Source organism: Homarus americanus, unplaced genomic scaffold, assembly GCF_018991925.1.
Source record: "Homarus americanus isolate GMGI-L3 unplaced genomic scaffold, GMGI_Hamer_2.0 scaffold25013, whole genome shotgun sequence".
NCBI classification, from domain to species: Eukaryota; Metazoa; Arthropoda; class Malacostraca; order Decapoda; family Nephropidae; genus Homarus; species Homarus americanus.
Genome location: NW_024722158.1, coordinates 822631 through 844566, shown reverse-complemented (window position 1 = coordinate 844566; position 21936 = coordinate 822631). Strand labels below are relative to the sequence as shown.

At 40.3% G+C, this 21936-nt stretch overlaps 1 protein-coding gene across 1 annotated transcript in view; it reads right to left on the bottom strand.

Annotated features, from left to right (window-relative positions):
- The window catches only part of LOC121862000 (transmembrane protein 245-like), a 143087-nt gene that overhangs the window by 54247 nt on the left and 66904 nt on the right, over positions 1 to 21936 (bottom strand). The window contains exons 7-8 of the mRNA XM_042359928.1: positions 20856 to 21040; positions 15605 to 15705 (exon numbers count right to left, since the gene is read on the bottom strand). Of these exons, the coding sequence (XP_042215862.1) occupies positions 15605 to 15705; positions 20856 to 21040 (286 nt within the window). The remainder of the gene's footprint in view (positions 1 to 15604; positions 15706 to 20855; positions 21041 to 21936) is intronic.

The window sequence follows — 21936 nt, the reverse complement described above, 5'->3', positions numbered from 1 at the left end:
TAGTGTGAAGTAAATCATTGATAAAAAGAAGGAAGAGAGTAGGTGAAAGAACAGAACCCTGTGGAACACCACTAATGGTAGAGAAAGAGAAAGAGATCGATCCCTCGACAACAACTGCCATGGATTGGTTCTCAAGGAAGCTAGAGATTAGAGAATAAAGTGGGGGAGAGAAACCATAAGAGGGAAGTTTAGAAAGCAAAGACTTGTGCCATACTCTGTCAAATGTTTTGGAGATGTTGAGGGCCACGACGAAAGTTTCCCCATAATCCCTAAGAGAGGATGACCAAAGATGGGTGCAATAGGAGAGTAGTATGGCAAAAGCCCTAATGGTGACCTGACAAAAGAGAAAGGTGTTCAAGGTGACGGAGAAAATGAGAATTTAAGATAGGTTCGAAAATCTTAGAGAGGGATGAAACTAGGGCACTGGGGCGATAGTTAGAGGGATGAGAATGGGTTTAGGGTTTTGAGATGGTCTCCACCTGCACTCTTAGAACCGAATCCTCGAAGTCCAGCAACACTGTAACTCAGCCGTGACCTGATGGTCACAGCGACACCGTCACTTAGCTCATCCATCATGTTCCTCTGGTATACAGTATAACCAAAAATCTTCCGCTTATTTTCATCCTTTTTGCCAGAATAATATCTGGGTCTAATTGATAGTATAAGTAAGCCAGTTTGTTGCATCTATTAAGGGACCAGTGTAGGACATTATGTTGGAGAATTCTCATCTTGCTCACAAGTGCCATTTCGGAAACTGTAGCTTGGGGCGTTGCTTGAAGTGTTTGCTCGGCTTCGCCATTTCTAGGGGTCTGGAACTTCATAGCAGAACCTTTGAACATCTACTTGTCAGTTAATGGCAGGCCCTCGAACTTCCCGTCACCCGTGTACAGTTAGATGTTCAAGTCCTGGGCCTGCGTGTCGAAGTCATCTACTGACGCTGCAGCTAGAGGGTCTTGTTCCCGTGTGGAGTAAGTGGCCATCACCTAGTCTCAATCATTGACTGTAGTTGCAGTCCAATGGTCGCTGTCATCGCTGGAGTACATGTCTTAGTGCAATGGTTCTCAACCATTTTCACTCCATTCCCCCCTTGAGGAATTTTAACATCCTCGTGGCCTCCTTCATTTTTCTCCCAGAACAGACAAACAGACAAGTGATAAAGGCTAAGAATGATAAAGAAGGACAGATAAATAGGACAAGAGTTAGAATGGCAAACACACACACACACATTCACATACATAACACGCCCATGCATTCACACATAATGCACACATACAGTCATACACAAACATGCACACAGGTAAACATTCACACTCAAGCTAGCAAGCTGAAGTGTACTTCCTGTAAGCAAGAACACACCTCCTTTGACAAGCACTGTCCAACTTGGAAGAATGAGAAGAATAGTGAGTCATACCAATTTAGCACTAAAAATGGTAGGATTATATAAGTAAAGATTGAGTATGAACAACAATGGCACCAATAAATAAGGAAATAATTAATAAAGGAAGTGTACAAATATTTCACCCACGTAAAGCAGCGACCACATGAATTGTGAAACAAAATAAGTAACACCAATTACGGAGTATATTATGCTCGAGTCAAGCTCAAACACAATATATGGTTCAGAGACAATACACTCCGCAGTTTTCGTGATGGTATCCCAGGCCAGACTGAGATCATTCGGTCCTATCACCGCTTGCAAAGGGATGACACACGGACACGTACTGAACAAGTCAGTTCAGCAGCTCGGTCCAGCGCCTGTCACACAGACAGGGACTGGACCTGTGAAATCTTAAATAATCCATAAAAAAAAAAAAAATTAGCACCAGAGTATGTAAATATTACAATTGTATTGTCGTTATGAATAAACAAAATGACAAAAAAGAATGAAAATTCTCTTCTGTCAAGTCAAAATAAGTACCGGGTAATACAAGTTTTGTTTAATTCAGATTCCCAACATTATTTGGAAACGTACAATTTATAACAGCTCGCCGTGGCTCCCTTGGGGGGGTCATGGCCCCCAGGTTGAGAACCACTAACTTAGTGTCATGGAGACTTAGAGTGTTGCTAAAGGAGATGCGATCCCAGGAGGACTGACTGGCCACATAAGGTCTACGGTTATGCTGACTTTGGCCTAAGTCAGGGATGTCAGGGTTGAGGTCATCATGAAGTCGTTGAGTGGATTACTCCTTCAGGATTTCTTTTGAAGGGACTTTGTCGCTTATTTCAACAGGTGCAATGTTGTTCCTGGTTAGTGTCTCGTTGAGGTGTTTTGAGAATGAACCTGGATGAACCATGTTCATGTGATGGGCATGCAGGTAAGACAAGTATATAGTGGTGGCTTTGGACTCGTCCAGCTGTGGAGAGGAGACGCTCCTGATGCTCTCGGCCACTGTGTCCCCCATGGCTCCCAGTGACTCAGTAACTGCCTGCTTTATTGAGTCCTTGATGGTTCATATCTCTGATTGCAGGACTTCCATGGTCTCGCTGACACTGTTGAGTTTCTTATAGAGCGTCTTTTAGGGCATGGCTGTAAGCTACCATTGTCAACTGAGTGGTCTTTTTCATGATGTGAGAAATTTTCCAGGTTTCTTTTTGCTGGTTACTTTGGTCAGTTTTTTTTTCTGTGTCTTGAATTACCCAGGTGGCAGAGAAGGTCCTGTGGCCACCCTCACAGATGACACACTTTTTGGTGGTGCTACGGCAGTTTTTATAGAAGTGTTGAACAGATGAACACTCCGTGCATACGACCCCTTGCAGGGGGCAGTTCTTGGTTATGTGGTCATTATAGCACTTCATACATTGTTGGATGGGCGTATACTCTTTGTGTTCTATTTGGTGTGAGGAGATGGAAGTGCCATATACATAAAGCCCCTTCTCCTTCTTTCTTTTTGCATCTGTTATGTTCTTATGGGATTAATTGCTTCGATAATTGTTGATTCATTAACCAACGAATTTTCCTGGTCCCTATACGAGTCGGTTATCAGGGTATGCCTGTACTGCATGTATACTACAGTATACATGTGACCCTGGTCCTCAATAGTCTTGGAAAATGAGGAGTGTATATAAAAAAATATGTGGTGAAAGTTGCCAGTTGGGAATGCATTCCCCCTTATTTGCATTAATTCTAATGAGGAAAATTGTCCTTTATACTCAAGTCAAATTACATACAGTGGAACCTCAATAAATCGGACTATTTCGGGCAGACCCCAGTTCGAAAAAACGATTCTATGGAGGGGTGGGGGGGGGGGAACACTGCTTATCTGAACTGTTTAAAGGAAATCAGTTGTTGTTACGTTATTGCTGCACCTCAACAACAAGGTTATACAGTGGTAACGCGCTTAACTCTCGCCAGTAAGTCAAGGGTTTGAGCCTCGCCCCAGGCACATGTGACTCTCACTACCAAACACCACAGGTTTCCAGGTCCTGGTTTCCTCCTGTACTAACACTGGATAGACCGCCCAAACGGCTAGTAAGCTGATAAGTGGTGAAAACGATTTAAAAAAAATTAAATAAATATGAAACAGAACTCTCTGGGTTGAAAATCACACATAAGTCTGGTTGTCAACAACTGTTGTCACCAAGATGATTGTTATTTACTGTAAAGTGTTATAGGTAGTAGGAAGCTACCAAACAGGGAGGTACAGTAGAACATCAATATAACACGATATAACACGAGATAGGTTCTAAGAGAGGTCGCTTTAAAACGAATTCTCACTAAATCTAAGTGTTGTTTCAATGGAATAATTTAGTTTGGTACTTGAGAGAAAAACAAAATACTAAAAAGACTGAGAGTCTACCCAGATGACCCTCAGCCCATCTCCTAGAATAAACAAAACATTGTTTTTTGTAATATTATGTTAAAACAAACACTCGTAAATCAACACAGCAAAAATTAAAGGATGCAAAATGGTCTGTTTACTGGCTGGGAAGATGGTGGGGGGGGGTGTGAGGTGATATGTTTGACAGTTGATGCCAAGGTCTAGTGCTTATTTATTTATCTGTCCTTAAGGGTGACTTTAAGTTTTTCTCTTATAAAATGTCACTGAACTGACATGGGAGAATATAATTAACATTGCTGGAATTCTTATAAAATAGTGATTAATTTTAATATAAACATGCTATAGCTCGCATTAGACATACAAATTTTAGTTTTAGTTTAAGAATTTTATTACAAAGAGCAAAATTTTTTATCTCTTGTGCAAAATATATGATGTTTATATTCAAATTAGTAGCTATCTTGCAAGGATTCCAGCAATACAAATTATATTCTCCTAACTTTAGTCTGTGACATTATATAAGATAAAAACTTAAAGCCTAAAACACCAAACCCTGGCTGGGAAGATGGGGGAGGGAGGGAGGGAGGGGAGGGAGGGAGGGAGGGAGGGAGGGAGGGAGGAGGGAGGAGGGAGGGAGGGAGGGAGGGAGGGAGGGAGGGAGGGAGGGAGGGAGGGAGGGAGGGGGAGGGAGGGAGGGAGGGAGGGAGGGAGGGAGGGAGGGTAGGGAGGGAAGGAGGGAGGGGTGACAGTGACATGTTTGACAGTTGGCGCCTAAGGTCTAGTGAAGTATTTATTTGTTTATTTATGTCCTTTAGCTTGAGTTTATGTTTTTCGTTGCTTATAAAAGTCACAGAAGTGACCGGGGAGAATATAATTAACTTTGCTGGAATGCTTATAAGATAGTGATTAACTTGAATATAAACATGCTATAGTTTGCACTGGACAACAATTTTAGTAATCATTTAGTACATTATTTTGAGTACATGTACAGTACAGCTTTGCCCTTAGGACAGTGTAGCGTGCCCAGAGAAACATTAGGAGCAAAATTTTAAATATGATGCACCAGATTGACTCACACAAAATAGGAAAGATTCGCTTTAAATTAAAACATTGTCCTTAAATGTGGGTGTCGCTTTAAACCAATAATCTTAAATTGAATCGCTTTAAATCGCCTTTCTACGGTACTACTGCCTAGGAAGATATTGGAATCATAAATGTTGTCTAATGGTAGAACCTGCTGCCATAAGGCATCACAAAAATTGTGACCAAGTCCCAGGTTGGTGATCTGACTTTCTGCCTCATTTACACACAATTGCAGGGTCTTAATTATTTTTCTTACGATTGACAACACAACATACATATATTGTTTCTCACTCTTGATATTTTTTTATTTTTTTTTTATTTCTTTATGGTTCTTTATTATTATTATTATTATTATTATTGCAGTGTTGTTATTATTATTATTACTGTTACAGGTTGACAACCTGTTATCCGAAATTCCGAAAACCTCTGAAAACCGAAGTTTTTTGGGGGGATATTTTTTTTTATTTTATTTTTTTTTAACAGGGATTAGCCCACCCGGGCATAGATCACTGACCCACATCAGGGCCTGGGGGGCGAAAATGTAATAGTAATAATAATAATTATAATAGTAATAATAATAATTATAATAATAATAATAGAGTAATAATAATAGATAGTAAATAAAAATTTTAATAAAAATACACCAAAATAAAATAATATGATAATATTAATAATAATAATAATATATAATAATAAAATTAATAAAAATAACAATAATACAGGAGTACTGTAATAATAATAATATAATAATAATAATAAAGAAATACAAGAATGAAAAAAAGATCAAAAGTGAGAAACACAACCTAGATCTATGAATTATTATTATTACAGTCAACCCTCACATTACGCGGTCCCGCATTCCGCGGTTCACCGTTAACGCGGTGCCTTGCCAGAACCTCACATGCTCACATTACGCGGTCGTGAACGCCATTACGCGGAGAGTGTCCGGCACGACGCTATTTTTAGATTTGCCCCACACGCCACCCACCCGCCCGCCTGCCTGCCTCTCCCTCCGCTTGGGCAAGCGGCGCAGTAAGGTTGCGCAGTGTGTGTCTTTGTTGCGTTATCACTGACGTCATATGACGTATCAGACCTGTGATTGGCCATGCATCCCTACCCCCCTCTGCTGCTTGCTGTAATTGGCTTAAAGTATTATGACGTGTCCACCCGGGGGAGGGAGGGAGGGAGGAGAGACGACGCTTGACCTAGCCGCGGCAGTTTCATCCCTCCAGGCCACTTCGTGTAAACGCGCATCCATTGTTCCGTAAAATGGCTTCCGCCGGACCACCACCCCCAGAGAAAAACCTTTCCTTACCTGGACCCAGCGGCACTAAACCAAAGAAGACACGACGTTCCTTAAGCTACGAGGTGAAGTATAGCATCATCCAAGAGTTGGAGAAAGGAACAAGGCAGGTTGATTTGGCGCGCCAGCATGGCGTGAACGAATCTACGATCCGGACTATAAAGAAGGATTCAGCCAAGATAAAGGAGCACATGAAGATCACAAAGTCTACAGGTGCTTCTATGATCAAGTATTTTCACAACCAGGGGCTTCTCAAGACAGAAAAATTACTTGTGAGGTACTTGGTGCGTCAGGCGCGACGGAACATGGCGGTCGACACGCGCTCTGTGAAGGACTACACACGTGAACTGTACATGGCAGTGGCACGAAAGATGGGAACTTCCGAGCCCAAACCCTTTACTGCTTCCTCTGGGTGGCTACAGAGGTTTAAGATCCGGAACAAGATCACCAATATAAACATTGGTGGTGAAGAAGCGAGTGCTGATCGTGCTGCGGCTCGGGAATTTCCTCCGTTTTTACGTGAGATTATGGAGGAAGGACAGTACAGTGACGACCAGGTGTTTAACATGGACGAATCTGGTCTTTTCTGGAAAAAATACCTTCCAAGTCCTTCGTTGTGAAGAATGCCAGCAGGATTCGGGGCCGGAAAATGCAGAAGGAACGCATCACCGTCCTGTTTACCACCAATGCCTCCGGTACCTGTAAGCTCAAGTTATCGGTGATCCACACAGCCCGCAAGCCGCACGCCTACAAGAGCATGGACATGACCAAGCTAAATGTCCACTGGCTGACAGCACGTAAGGCATGGATGTTCTCTACACTGTCCCTCTCCTGGTTTGATGACTGTTTTGTTCCCGATGTAAAGAAATTCTGTGAGTGACAGAATGTCCCATTTAATATTTTGTTGCTGCTGGACAACGCACCAGGACACTCGCCCCTACTGTTAGATCGTCACCCCAACGTAAAAGTGGTCTTCCTTCCTCCCAACACTACGTCATTAATCCAGCCCATGGACCAGGAGTTGATTTGCAATGTGAAAGCTGCATTCTCAACAAAAAAATTCCAGCTCCTGAACGACTACACCAACACCAGGGAAGAGTTGCGTAACCTGAGTGACACCACCACCGATAGCAAGAGCGAAGAAGATGAGGAACAACAGTTAGAACAGCAAAAAATACTCTTCAAACAATTCTGGAGAGTATTTAACATCAAGAAAGCTGTGGACATCTTGGTGGAGTCATGGGATCAGCTGTCTATTGCTACAATTCGTCACGCATGGAGACATGTGTTGCATGGAATACCAGGTGAGAGGAGGAGTCAATCTGTGACTGGTGAGGTTCAGAATGTTGCAGTAGCAGTGGACCTTGCCAGAGAAGCTGCGCAGACTGTTACAGTTCCAGGCTTCTCCGAGACCACCAACGACGACATCCTGGAGGTGATCAGAAATCCTGAAGTGACTGCCGACGAGATGTTGGAAGAAGAACACGTCAGTGAAGAGGAGGAAGAAGGTGCGGCAGTCTCCGAAGAACACAATTTAAGTCATAGTGATATTAAGGGTGCCATGGAGTGTGCAGAGAAGATGAAGTCCTTCCTTTCCCGCGACAATGACGATGACCGCTATGAAGTCTTCCATAACCGGCTGGTGCAGGCTATGGAGCCGTACATCAAGGTGTATCACGACAACATCAACGCCAGCCGTCAGCAAAGCATAACAGATTTCTTCACCCGCAACCCACCACAGCCAGCCCAAGCCAGTGATAGTGACAGTGAAGTTGACTTTGAGGGATTTGTCAGGGAAGCCCTGACAACTGTAAGTGACAGTGATGATGATTCACCTAGTAATGGTGATTCACCTGAGGGCCAGTAATCTGCCCTCTGCCTCGGAACCAGCCTCCATCCCCGTATGCCGACCCATCTCTTCTACTACCCTAAGTGTTCCACATAATTTTTAGTTTTCTAACCTTACCTTTATTTTTCCTATGTTAACCTTTATCTTTCCTAACCTAACCTCTTCTATATTACTTGTTTTTTCATACCATCATAAAGTTAAGATAAAATTTTTACTGCAACATAGTTATGTGTCGTCAAAAAGTGGAGTTTGGGGATCGGCCTGGACTCCATTTCAATTAATCCCATATGTTATGTTGTTCACTTTACGCGTTCCTCACTTTCCGCGGTACCCTCCGGGTTACATTAACCGCGTAATGTGAGACCCAACTGTATTATAATTTTTATTACATTCCCCCCCCCCCAGGCCCTGATGTGGGTCAATGATCTATGCCCAGGTGGGCTAATACACACATTAAAAAACTAACCATTCTGAAAAGGGATTGTCAACTGTATCATTATTATTTATTATTTTTATTTTGTATTAAAAATTGTACTTATCTGAATTATAATTATTATTATTACATTTTCGTCCCCCAGGCCCTGTTGTGGGTCAGTGACCTGTGCCCGGGTGGGCTAATTCCTGTAAACAAATAAAATAAAATAAAAAATAATTGTCATATGAATAAGAGACAACTGTATACAGTAGAGTACAGTACTATGAATATTAAAAATAAGAACAAATAAGTGTAGGAATATATTGTATGTGGAAGACAAGTGTATATCTGGGAGCAGCTGGCAGAGGGGGGCTCCCTCCCCCAAGATCACATTAACATTTCTTTATGTAATTTCACCACAAATCTCATATAATTTAGGATCATTTGGTGCCAGGTTGATAAAATATTATCCTAAAAGAATCAACTTTCCAGAAAAAAGAATCCCACACTGAACACCATGAATCATTTGTTTACAAAGGCCAAACAGCTGATCACGTTACCACAATGCTGTCTTCAACACTTAGTAAATTAGTACAGTACAGTATAGTACTGTATTGTATTTATCATCACTTAATAAATATTATTGTAGTGTATTTATCATCACTTAATAATTAATATTGTAGTGTACAGTATTATGCATCTGCATATACAGTGGTCCCTCGGTTAAAGAGCACAATTTGTTCCAGAAGTCTGCTTGTTAACCGAAAAATTCGTTAACCGAAACCATTGTTTCAATGAGTTTTTGGGTAATTGGTTCCAGCTCACCGAAAATTACATACAAACTAAAAATAAATGCAGTAAAGTACACTTACTTTGAGGTGTGTATGTAGAAGGCTCCAGGTTGATGATGATGATGATGGGAATTAGAATGGGGGTGGAGAAGGGAGAAGAGAAGGCATTGGGGTGGAAGAGAAGTCACCCCATGCTGCCATTTCACCCATGAAATTTTAGTTCACTTGGTGTAATTCAAGATTATTTTCTTTAAATCAACACTGCACTGCGCTATATATTATCAATATGTAAAATATATTTCAAAATGACCGATAATTTGACTGGAAACACAGAAAAAAGCGTTTATGTTGAAGAGAGTCTCAAGCAAGATGTTCCTTCCTCTCAACTGGTAAACAAAGTGACGCCAAGCTTGTTGTGTTGAGTGGCTGCTTGGCGTGCAAAAAACTAGTTTCCTGTACTTCAATTATGTTCAATAATTGTTAAAATGACTAAAAAATTTAATATAAAACTTTTAAAATTATTGAATAGTACAACCTTCTTGATATTTACTAAAATGGTAAGGAATTTAAGCCCTAAAACCGATTACTGTATTGGCGGACTAATACTACAGCTGGTGGGCAGCCAAATGCAGGCGAAAACACGTTAGGAAAAATTCGTAAGGAATTCGTTAACCGAAGTGAAGAATCTTATGGAAGGTAATTCGTTAGCCAAAATTTCGTTAACGAGGGATCACTGTACTCTGGTTTATTCATTAATCATTTGTCTAAGTGTACAAGTAGCCAAACTGAGTCATCAAATAACACTCAAAGGCAGTAAATAACGTTTTTAAGGAGGTATCTTCATGTCAAATACTATACAGTGTGTTATAGTGACCCTGTTGTATGCTGGTCCACTGAAAGCTCACATGAATACATCTTGAGTAAACAACCTTCTGATACAACTTATCCTTTTATTTTCAGGTCATATTATATATTACCCGGTACATACAGTATTGTATTTTTCTCTATTACTGAAGATGTTATATTAATCATGATGAACCATAAACCACAAGAGGCCAATCAAATGAGAATATAATGCTGAATCAATAAATAAATAAACCTGAAAAATGTGGCAACACCCGATCAGCCACAGCCTGCTTACATAAACAGTGTCTTGGTTCTTGTTAGGCTTGTAGAAAACCTGATTAGACCACTGTACAGTATTGACTGAGCAAGTGTTATTCTTTTTAATAAAAATTATTATAATTCTTTTTTATAATACATACAGTATTACCCCGCCTAACGCGATTTCACTTAACGCGTTTTATCATATACGCGGTGCCTCGCCAGAGCTGAACTTTCACTTAACGCGGAATTTTTCATCATATACGCGGGAAGCGACGCGGGCACGATGCGCACAAGGTCCCCCAGTCATCAAAACATTACCGAGTTCTTCACCCGCCACCCACCACAGCCGGCCCAAGTCAGTGATAGTGATAATTATAGTGAGGATATGGACTTATATGGCCTTTGAGGGGTTTGACAAAGAGGCCCTGCAAGCCTCTGTGGTGGATAGTGATACAATTGATACAAGTGATACAGGTGAGGGCCAATAATCTGCCCTCTGCCTCGGAACCAACCCCCCATCCCCGTGTGCCCAGCCATCTTTTCTACTAATGCAAGTGTTAAAAAACCTAATATTATTGATATTTCTCTTAATTATTAATTGTGTGTGCATACCATCATAAAGTTAAGATAAAATTTTTACTACAACATAGTTGTGTGTCGTCAAAAAGTGGAGTTTGGGGGTCGGGCCAGTCTCTATTGGAATTAATCCCATATGTTCTGTTGTTCACTTAACGCGGTTTTCACTTAACGCGGTACCCTGTGGGTTCAATTGACCGCGTTAAGCGGGGTACTACTGTATTTAATTATTATTATTTTTTAATAAAAGAGCAGTCCAAAGCACCTCAGTGTCCGAAAAAAGAAAATTCTGATAAACTGAAGTCAGATTTATTGAGGTTTTACTGTACAGTGGTCCCTCGGTTAACGAGCAAAATCCATTCCAGCAGGTTGCTCGTTAACCGAAAAACTTGTTAACCGAAACCATTGTTTCAATGGGTTTTTGGGTAATTAGTTCCAGCTCACGGAAAATTGCCTAAATTCAACAAAAAAGGTAGAAAAGTACACTTACTTTGAGGTGTGTATGTAGAAGGCTCCTGGATGATGATGATGATGGGAATTAGAATGGGAGTGGAGGAGAAGGGAGAAGAGAAGGCATTGGGGTGGAAGAGAAGTCACCCCATGGCGCCATTTCACCCATAAAATTTTAGTTCTCTTGGTGTAATTCAAGACTATTTTCTTTAAATCAACACTGCACTGCATTATATATTGTCAATATGTAAAATAAATTTCAAAATGACCAATAATTTGCTTGTAAACACAGAAAAAAGCGTTTAGTTGAAGAGAGTCTCAAGCAAGATGTTACCTCCACTGAAAAGACACAAAGACTGACGCCTGTATAGTATGTTGACAGGCTGGATGGCGAGCATAAAACTAGTTTCATTACCTTCAATTACGTTCAATAATTGTTAAAATGACTAAAAAATTTAATATTAAACTTTTAAAATTATTGAATAGTATAAACTTCTTGATATTTACTAAAATAGTAAGGAATTTAAGCCCTAAAACCGATAACTGTATTGGCGGACTAATACTACAGCTGGTGGACCGCCAAATGCAAGCGAAAACATGTTGAGGTCGGCTCGTAAAAAACTCGTTAATCGAGGGATTGCTCGTTAACCGAAGTTAAGAATCTTATGGAAGGTAACTCGTAAACCGAAATCTCGTTAATCGAGGAGCTCGTTAACCAAGGGATCACTGTATTGACCTGTGAACATTAAAAATGTCCAGGTCCATTACAGGCTGGCCTTCTACAGTACAGAGCACTAGATACTTTGTAAAATCTACCTGTTTGAACACAAGTGGTAAGATCTCACAGGTAGAAGCATCATGGAGGGTGCTAGGGCCATTGGGCCTTCTGCGGCTCTTATACTTGGGTATTTGTTGTGACCCAGAGCCACTTTTCCCAATCTGATAGTGCCACATTGTAGCAATTGATGACCCAGAGGAGGGTCCAGGGATGGGTACAGGGGGTGTATCTGGCCAGTTATTGGATGTTACCGCCACAGTAAGATAAACTAGAAGAGAGAGAGAGAAAGAGAGGGATAGCCACAATAAGATAAACTAGACGAGAGAGAAAGAGAGAGGGTGAGAGGAGAGACAGTGTTGACGACGAATTTGCTGAGGTGTTTTAAATATGAAACAGATAGCCCTCGCTTAGGGCTACGATTGCTCTCGGAGGCAGTATATCGTTCCCTGCAGGAGAGACAACACCTTTCGTCCACCTAACATATACAACATATACCAAGAGGATATTACACCAGATCTCGTTGGTCAAACCCTAGACCCTAAAACGTGAGTGTGAACTACTAAATCATCTAAAAAACTCTAAATAACTTTAATAAGTATATTTATGTACTGTACTGTAATTTGATCATATTATATAAATTGTCTCCTGATGTATCAACAGTTGTAACATGCGAGTTATATTTAAGATGTTAACAGGCTATGTACTGTACAGTTGGGTCTCACTTCACGCGGTTAATGTAACCCACAGGGTACCGCGGAAAGTGAGAAAAGCGTAAAGTGAATAACATAACATATGGGATTAAATGAAATAGAGACCGGCTGACCCCCAAACTCCACTTTTTCCAACACAATACCTATATTCTAGTAAAAATAACATCTTAATTTTATGATGGTACATGCACACAATTAATACTTAAGAGAAATAGAGAAATACAGTCGCCAAGTTAATGTTCATTCAAATAATGGACTCAACTCCCTACCCCTCTTCTCACACTACACTCGCTGGCTCTTCCCTCTCTGAGAAATTTCTTGGGGAAAACCACTAGATTTTAAGGTATAGTAATAAATAATACCTCAAACTAAAGTTAGGATAATATAATTGACATTGCTGGATTCCTTGTAAGACCAGGAATATTTTGAATATAAATGTCATATATTTTGCACAAAAGATAACATATTTACTCAGAGAAAACATTAGATCTAAAATTTGTATGTCTAATGCAAAATCTATAATGTTTATATTCAAAATGATCATCAAATTGTAAGAATTCCAGCAATGTAAATTATATTCTGGCCGGGTAATTTGTATGAATTTTATGAGCTAAAACAAATATCTTCAGTTCATAAAAAAAAAAATATTCTTCACACCGTGCCAGATGGTCGGTCGGTCCCTCCCTCCCCCCCACCCCCCACCATCCCTCCCTACCAGATAAATGTGTGGGAAAACCAGACTATTTACCTTTTTAGTAATAAATAATACCTCAGACTAAAGTTAGGATAATATAATTGACATTGCTGGATTCCTTGTAAGACCAGGAATATTTTGAATATAAATGTCATATATTTTGCACAAATAACATATTTTCAGCCTTCTGGCTGCCAAGCTCTTTCAATAAACCGTTAATTATTATTATTAATTATTATTATTATTATTATTATTATTTACTCAGAGTAAACATTAGATCTAAAATTTGTATGTCTAATGCAAAATCTATGATGTTTATATTCAAAATGATCATCAAATTGTAAGAATTCCAGCAATGTAAATTATATTCTGGCCGGATAATTTGTATGAATTTTATGAGCTAAATAAAAAAATTATACTTCACACGCGTAAAGGGGTACACGCACTGCGGAATGTGAGCATCCTGGGTTCTGGCAGGGCACCACGTAAAAGTGGAAATGCGGAATGTGGGACCGCGTAAAGTGAGGGTTGACTGTATATTGATTGTATTATTCATACTATGTGTCTTGAGATAACGGCATTTGTTATAAGTGAATTGTTCTTTAACAGGTTTTGACCGAATTATATGGTATGCGTCATCATTATGGGTTTATTTCTCCAACAACAAATCAATAACGCTCCTATGAGCGTTAACATTGGTGTTTGTTTCTTATATACAAAACCTAAACTACTTCATTCCCCCACCCAACATGGAGCCCAACAAGGGGAGGTCAGTGCCAGAGATAAGACCCTGGTGACCCCAGGGGTAGCGGGGGAGTATACGTGGGTAACCGCCAGGTGGCCAAGACGACCGCTCCTGGACCATAGGAGCGCCAGGCCCCCTGATGCCCACTTGACCCTACCCACACTGTGACCAGCTGATTGACTTGATCAGGCCCGACTAAGCCGCCCATCTAGCTGGAATAGGGGACCAAAGAGGTGTGTTGCTAGCTGCAGGGTGTAGCGTGTGGCATCGCTCAACCTCCAGGACTCCCGTCTCCCAGCATTATGGGACGCCACACACGGCAAACACGTGGGAGAGTATTCCAGTGGCCTGGGCTGGGGACGATGCTGTCTGTCTGCTCTCAAAACCAGCAGCAGGACAGGAGCCATTTTGTGTGGATCCTTCCCAGTGACCAACCCAGTTTGGGAAACCCTTCCCCTCCCTCCGAGGAGGGAAGGAAGGGGGACCAAGCCCCCCTCTGGTACTGCTCACAGGATCATCAGAACTCACAAGCCCCCCACCACAGCAAAGGTTGGACATTTGGTCTTGATGCTGTGCAGTGCAGTCTATTACTAATACAGTACTACAGTACTACTACTACGACTGTACTATGGTAATCTTACTAAAGTTGTATTTAGTGATGCATCGGAACCGGAACTTGATGGAACTTAAAAATGCTCCAGCCAGAACGGGAACTTAAGGAGTTATAGCTATTAAAAAAAAACAAAGTTGTTTTAAGTTCATGACATTCACAAATTCTATTACTGTATGATATTATTGGTCTGTTATTTTTTTTTTTAAGTATAGCTATGAATATGAAGGCTTGTTTACTTAGTGCAGTGGTCCCCAAACAGGGGGCTACAGTGTTGCTCAAAAGTGAACCACACATGCTTGCTAGATAACATGCATCCAAGTATTAATGAACCCTTTATTGTATGTGATATTTCATAAATTGTATTAAGTTTGAAAATTGAATTCTCCATACTGTATTTATAAATACACACAGAAGACAGTTCTTTAAATAACTACAACTGGTTCTGTTATTTGTAAAGCACAATAAATATAATTTAAGATGTAATATTTTTTTTTTCCTTCACATTTGTATATCAATATTCACTAACCATTCAGTACTTTTTATGCATTAACTGTGAATTATATACTAATTTATGAAACATTGACCACTATAAAAAGTTCTGGTTCTGGCTGGTTAGTTTACCCAAATTTGTGGTGCATCCCAAGTTTTGTTTAGGCTCGTCTTGCATGACTAAAATAAGTACTGTTCAACAAGAGCAGCAACACAATAACTCACTGGTACATCTGGCCAGGGGCGAGGTTGGCCATCACTGCAACTGGCTTGTAGACAGAGTCACTTGCACTCAGTACATAGAACAGTGAAGACATGAAGATCACCTGCAAACATAAATTTACACTTTCTAAAATGAACTACACACTATATCTTAGTAAAGAGCAATAATATTTACACTACAAACTACTATTAAAGCATGTTCTGTACAGTAAACAGCATGAAGCCATTTCAACCCAACGTGCATGGTATGAGCCACATGATCTGGTAACACTGCATGGTGAAGAGTTGATAGATTTGCTTTTAAATACTGTACCAGTTATTTATGATATATCATAGCAGATTGGCTCAGAATATTTGATGTATACTGTACAGTATTGTATAACTGATTGGTACAGTATCTGACGCGCAAGAGGATTTCTTAATGGGCACATTACTATAGTACTGTACTTTTCACACAGTCTAAACTTTCAACAAAATCAAAACATATGTAATGAATATGCATTAATATTACAGGATTGTACAGGTATACCCTGATAACCGACCATATAGGGACCGGGAAAAGTTGTTAGTTAGTGAATGAACGGTTACTGAAGAAATTAATCCCATAAGAACATAACCAACTCAGGGTGTTAGTGACCGGCCACCCTCCCATCTACCCTTGATATATCTCTGTACTGCACACTGTCAAACAAGAAAATAAAGCAGACATAAAGCAAGCATAATAAGACTTAAATAAGCAATGTAAAGCATAAATTGAGACTGTTATTTACCTGTGTTGAGGACAGTCTAGGGTGGCAAGTTCAAGTCTCTGCCACTCTTTGCTGATCTATCACCACTCTTATTATGCTTTATTATGTCTTACTATGCCTTAAGACATCACATCAAGCTGCCCACTACAAGAGGAACTACCACTGGGGCATTTAAGCATGACTGAGTAGCACACCAAGACAAAAAAAAAAATTAAGTCAGACACATAGTAAGTGTAAACAAGAGCAAAGATGGCGGGAATGAATCAGAGGCAATGCGCAGAGCCCTCTGGTGGCAACAATTTGCACCACGCCACCACTTGCCAAATTCAAAACAGCTCTGTCGCGCCTCTCCCAATCATCGGATCTCAGGGGTATCAACGAAACTTACAGGGGTATTTCCCCCATATATAATCAACGGTTATGAGAAGCGGCGGTTATCGGGACATTGGTTAACGGGGTTCACCTGTACCGTGAGTGGTATTATAGTACTGTACTGTATTATGTAAAATTAAAATTCTCCCTACCATTCACCAATCAACTGACCACAATGTTTCAGTTCAAAATACAAAAAATATTACCATAGTTTAAGATAAGTAATATCACAAACACTGTTCACCTTGCCCTTAAAATTAGCAAGTCTCTGGGTCTCAAAATGGTCGTCAATAGTCAAATCTGCCAAATATTTATTTTATTTTACCAGTAGTATTGTATATATGTGGTATGAGAAACTCGAGAGACAACTATTTTGTGATTTAGAATATTATTGAGGTGGATATGTATTTTTGTAAGCCCCGAGGAGGAAAACCTAAATATATTTTGTGGGTTTGAAATGGAATTTGGAGGGACGCTACGGCGTTGTTTACATAACAAAAACGCATCGGGCGGGCCCAGTACCAGGTGTGTCCCATGTATTTCTTGCTCTGTTAGGGTGTGTTTGATAGATTGAGCATAATAAATGTTATATGGAGAATGTGATGATCTCGTGGAGGTAGTCTGTAAGCCAGAATAAGGCTAATACTAGCTTTGCTCTACACACATTCACCCTGGAGCGAGTAGACACCAACAACCACCCCCCTGTGTTATGCTGGTGGGTTGGGTTTATTATTTATTGTTTAATTCCTACGACTGTGTGGTACCAATATGTTGTCATAACAGTTGATGCTTGTTTTGTAAGTATAATGTATAATAACTAGTTATGTCTGATCTAGGTCCCAGCCTTACAGGTAACTCAGAATCAGAGGATTTTCTCGAGACTATCCAGGACTGTTTTCTAAGTCAACATATAACTGAACCAACACGGGGTAATAATATACTCGATTTAGTTCTGTCAAACAGAGAAAACCTCATTAGCAGGGTCGAGGTAGGGAATGAATTTGCAAACAGCGATCACAAAGAAATTAGATTCCAGTTAGACTTTCAGGGCAGACGTAAGGAAAATTCCACTAAAGTACCAGATTTCAGAAGGGCGAACTTTGACAGTTTAAAGAGGCAGCTGAGAGAGGGGGTGTCGCGCTTGGCCGTGAACCTGTCAGATGACACCGACCTGATAACGAGATCTGAGATTGCCGAGTTCCACGACAATTTAAATAGTGAGTTACTTAATGCACAAAGGCAGAACATACCATACAAAACACTCAGATCAGACAACAATGACCCTAAATGGATTAATAATTATTTAAGGAACATCATTGGCCAAAGGAAGGCTATAGGTAGAAGGATAAATCGTGGCGAAATTCACCTCCGGGACTATTATAGGGTATTGGCGAGTAGGGTTAAAACCGAGATAAGGAAAGCAAAGAGGAATAATGAGGTAAGGATAGCAAGGGAGGCGAAGACAAACCCCAAAGGATTCTACCAAATGTATCAAACTAAAACACGAGAAAAGATTGGACCAATACGGTCAGACACCGGCGAGCTCACTGATAACGACAGAGAAATGAGCAATAATTTGAATAAATATTTTTCAACAGTTTTCACCACCGAAAATTTAAACATGATACCCGAGGCACCGACTCTATTCAGAGATAGTGAAGAAAATAAATTAAGTGAGATAGTAGTGACTAGTAACGATGTTAGTAAGCAAATAGACAAACTAAAGCCTAATAAGTCACCTGGTCCCGATGAGATATTTGCCAGAGTATTAAAGGAATGTAAGGAAGAGCTTAGTATGCCCTTACCAAAGTTGTTTAACATGTCCTTAAAAACAGGTGTAGTACCAGAATCCTGGAGGATAGCGAATGTAATACCGATTTTCAAGAAGGGGGATAGATCACTATCCTCTAACTACCGCCCAATCAGTCTAACATCAATAGTAGGCAAATTACTGGAAGCAATCATCTCAAACTCTATTCGAAATCACCTGGAGAAGCACAGATTGATCAATGATTCCCAGCATGGCTTCACAAGCGGACGCTCTTGCCTAACTAATCTATTAACATTCTTTTCATCAGTTTTCGAATCGGTGGACGAGGGGCACAATTATGATGTGGTATATCTCGACTTTAGCAAAGCCTTCGACAGAGTCCCCCACGAAAGACTAATTAGAAAGGTAGAAGCTCATGGCATCAAAGGTGACATCCTTAAATGGATTAGGGCGTGGTTACAGGACAGGAAACAGCGAGTGAGCATTAACGGCACTAAGTCCCATTGGAGCAACGTCACAAGTGGTGTTCCCCAAGGCTCAGTACTTGGACCATTATTATTTATTATATACATAAACGACATAGATATCGGCATAGACAGCAACATAAGTAAATTTGCTGATGACACTAAAATAGGACGTGTTATTAAATCTGACGAGGACTCGGCAAAACTACAGGAAGATCTAAACAAATTTTTCGAATGGTCTGAAAAATGGCAGATGAAATTCAACGTGGACAAATGTAAAGTACTCAGTATAGGAGATGTAAACAGGGAAACCAGATACCAGATGAACAACGATGCCATAGAGAAATCCGACTGCGAGAGAGATTTAGGAGTAATGATAAGTAGGAACCTTAAACCAAGTAAACAATGTGTTTTTGCTCGTAACAAGGCTAATAAAGTACTTGGGTTCATACAAAGGAGTGTTAGTTACAAGACTAGCGAGGTCATCCTAAAACTGTATCTTGCTCTTGTGAGACCACACCTGGACTATGCAGTTCAGTTCTGGTCACCGTATTACAGAATGGATATAGAATCCTTGGAAAGAATTCAGAGGAGAATGACAAGACTAATCCCGGGCATTAGGAACCTTGAATATAGAGACAGGCTAAAGCATCTTAATTTGCATTCCCTCGAGAGACGTAGAGCGAGGGGCGACCTGATAGAGGTGTATAAGTGGAAGGCAGGGCTAAACAAAGGGGACATTACAAAGGTACTCAAACTATCCAACCAGGAGCGAACTCGTAACAATGGTTTTAAATTAGATAAATTTAGATTTAGGCGTGAAATCGGTAAACACTGGTTTGGAAACAGAGTAGTGGATGAATGGAATAAGTTACCAAATATCATCATTAACTCGAATACGCTGAATAGCTTCAAACATAGGTTGGATGCTTATATGAGCAATAGGGGTTGGGTGTAAACGGGACTGCCCAGTATGGGCCAATAGGCCCGCTGCAGTTTCCTCCATTCTTATGTTCTTATGTAAATGAGAGACAACTACAAGTGTGTGTCCTATCCCTGAATTGGGAGTCCCCTGCTTTGTGCTTTGCTACATATATATGTGTGTGTGTGTGTGTAAACACACACACCACGTCAGGTCCCTCATAACACCATCTGAGGGAACTACTACATCATGTGAGGTCCCTCCTAACACCATCTGGGAGGGAGTTACTACACTACGTGTTTGCTGTTCAATACGTACAATCCTACATTAATCAGTATGTTCACTGTATGTTCCTTTACCTTTCTCTAATGAAGGCTTTTGTTAAACCACCATTGTATGTAATAAGTCATTTATGTCCAATGTATATTTTCAGCCTTCGGGCTGCAGAACTTTTTCAATAAACCGTTAATTATTATTATTATTATTATATTTACAATACAGGTAAAGGAAATTACTGTCTTTACAACAAATGGCTTCCTGTCCCAGACGCAAAAATGCCGGCAACTTTAAAACTACCTACAGACTTTCTTGGGTACATCCAGGGTGTTATCCGCGAATAACCGAGAACTGCAAAGTAAAAATCCGAGAAAATTGGGGGGCCCTCTATACTCATGAACAGACCTAGGTTGTAGTTGGCTGGTTCACCATAAAGTGTGATTGCCATCCTATGTACTTGACATCAATTTAATTATTGCATTGCAAGTTCAAACACTGATTAGATTATAAAAAATTATTCTTAGGAAATTAATATAAGCTCAGAGCCTAATTTTCACAGCCTGTGGTGTACTGTAACTGAGGACGTGTGTAAAAGTATTGAGGGTGGTAACATTCCATTATACATCATTATAACCAAAGATGACCATGGTTAAGTTTACCCTGAGGAGTGAACATCACCAGACAACAGTATAGAACTCACCACACTGATGAGAGCATTGAGGAGAGAGAGGGAGCCACTGAACACTAGGGAAGCAGCAGTTGTGAGGGCAGACATGGCTAGGCTCAGGTTGCCCAGCAGGATGGTCCACACTGACTCTAGCACACTCACCACAGTACCCAGGTTGTCCCGTACCACATCACTCACAAATGAGAAACTCACAATACCTGCGAACAACAAATTTACACTTATAGATAATTTACTTACAAATATTCTACATTTACAAATAAATTACACTTACACATAATTTACAATATAGTAATTTTCTTAAAAACAATTTACCTGAACATAATTTACACTTGCATTTACACTTGAGAAGTTTATAACACATAAAGTTAGTAAATAATGGTCATAACTTCACCACAATTTTAACTATCAAACCATAAATCTACACTTAATTAAAACTATTTATTATTTTAACAATAGATGGGATGGTGCTATGGTGTGTGTGTGACTTAAGACAGACACACAGATAGACAGAGAGACACGAGGCAGCTATAGTCATCACCTGAAGGCAGGGATGGACTGGGACAAAAAAGCAGCCCTGGGCTTTCACCCAGATCGGCTCCCACAGCCTGGGAGCAAAGTGAGCCTAATCTGCTGGGGGGTTTGAGTGAGGAGGGGGGGGGGAGGGTGCTGTAAGCCCCCTTTCAAATGAATTTTAGAATTTTGATCAATTTCAGAGACATTTTAAGGCCATAGAAGAGGGGTATTTGGACATATCCTAGGTCAGATAAGTGTAACCGCCCAATAAGCGACTGTGCGATACTGAGACCTTTGCACGTAGGACTCAATTGTTCTTTATTCGGTCAAAACCTGCAGAGTACAAATTACATATGAGATAATTAATTCAATCGTATGTTCCATCACTATTAACGACTACATATGATATATTTGAGTAGAGTAGGGTGTTAAACCATATAAAACTTACATGTTTCGGGTCTAATATAGGACTTATTAACTCCCTGACTTGATAGTTCACTGGACGGATAGAGACTGCCGAGCTAGTCAGCCCGAGCCGAGGGCCAGCTGTTTCACACCTCAGCAAAGCTAAATCTCTCTC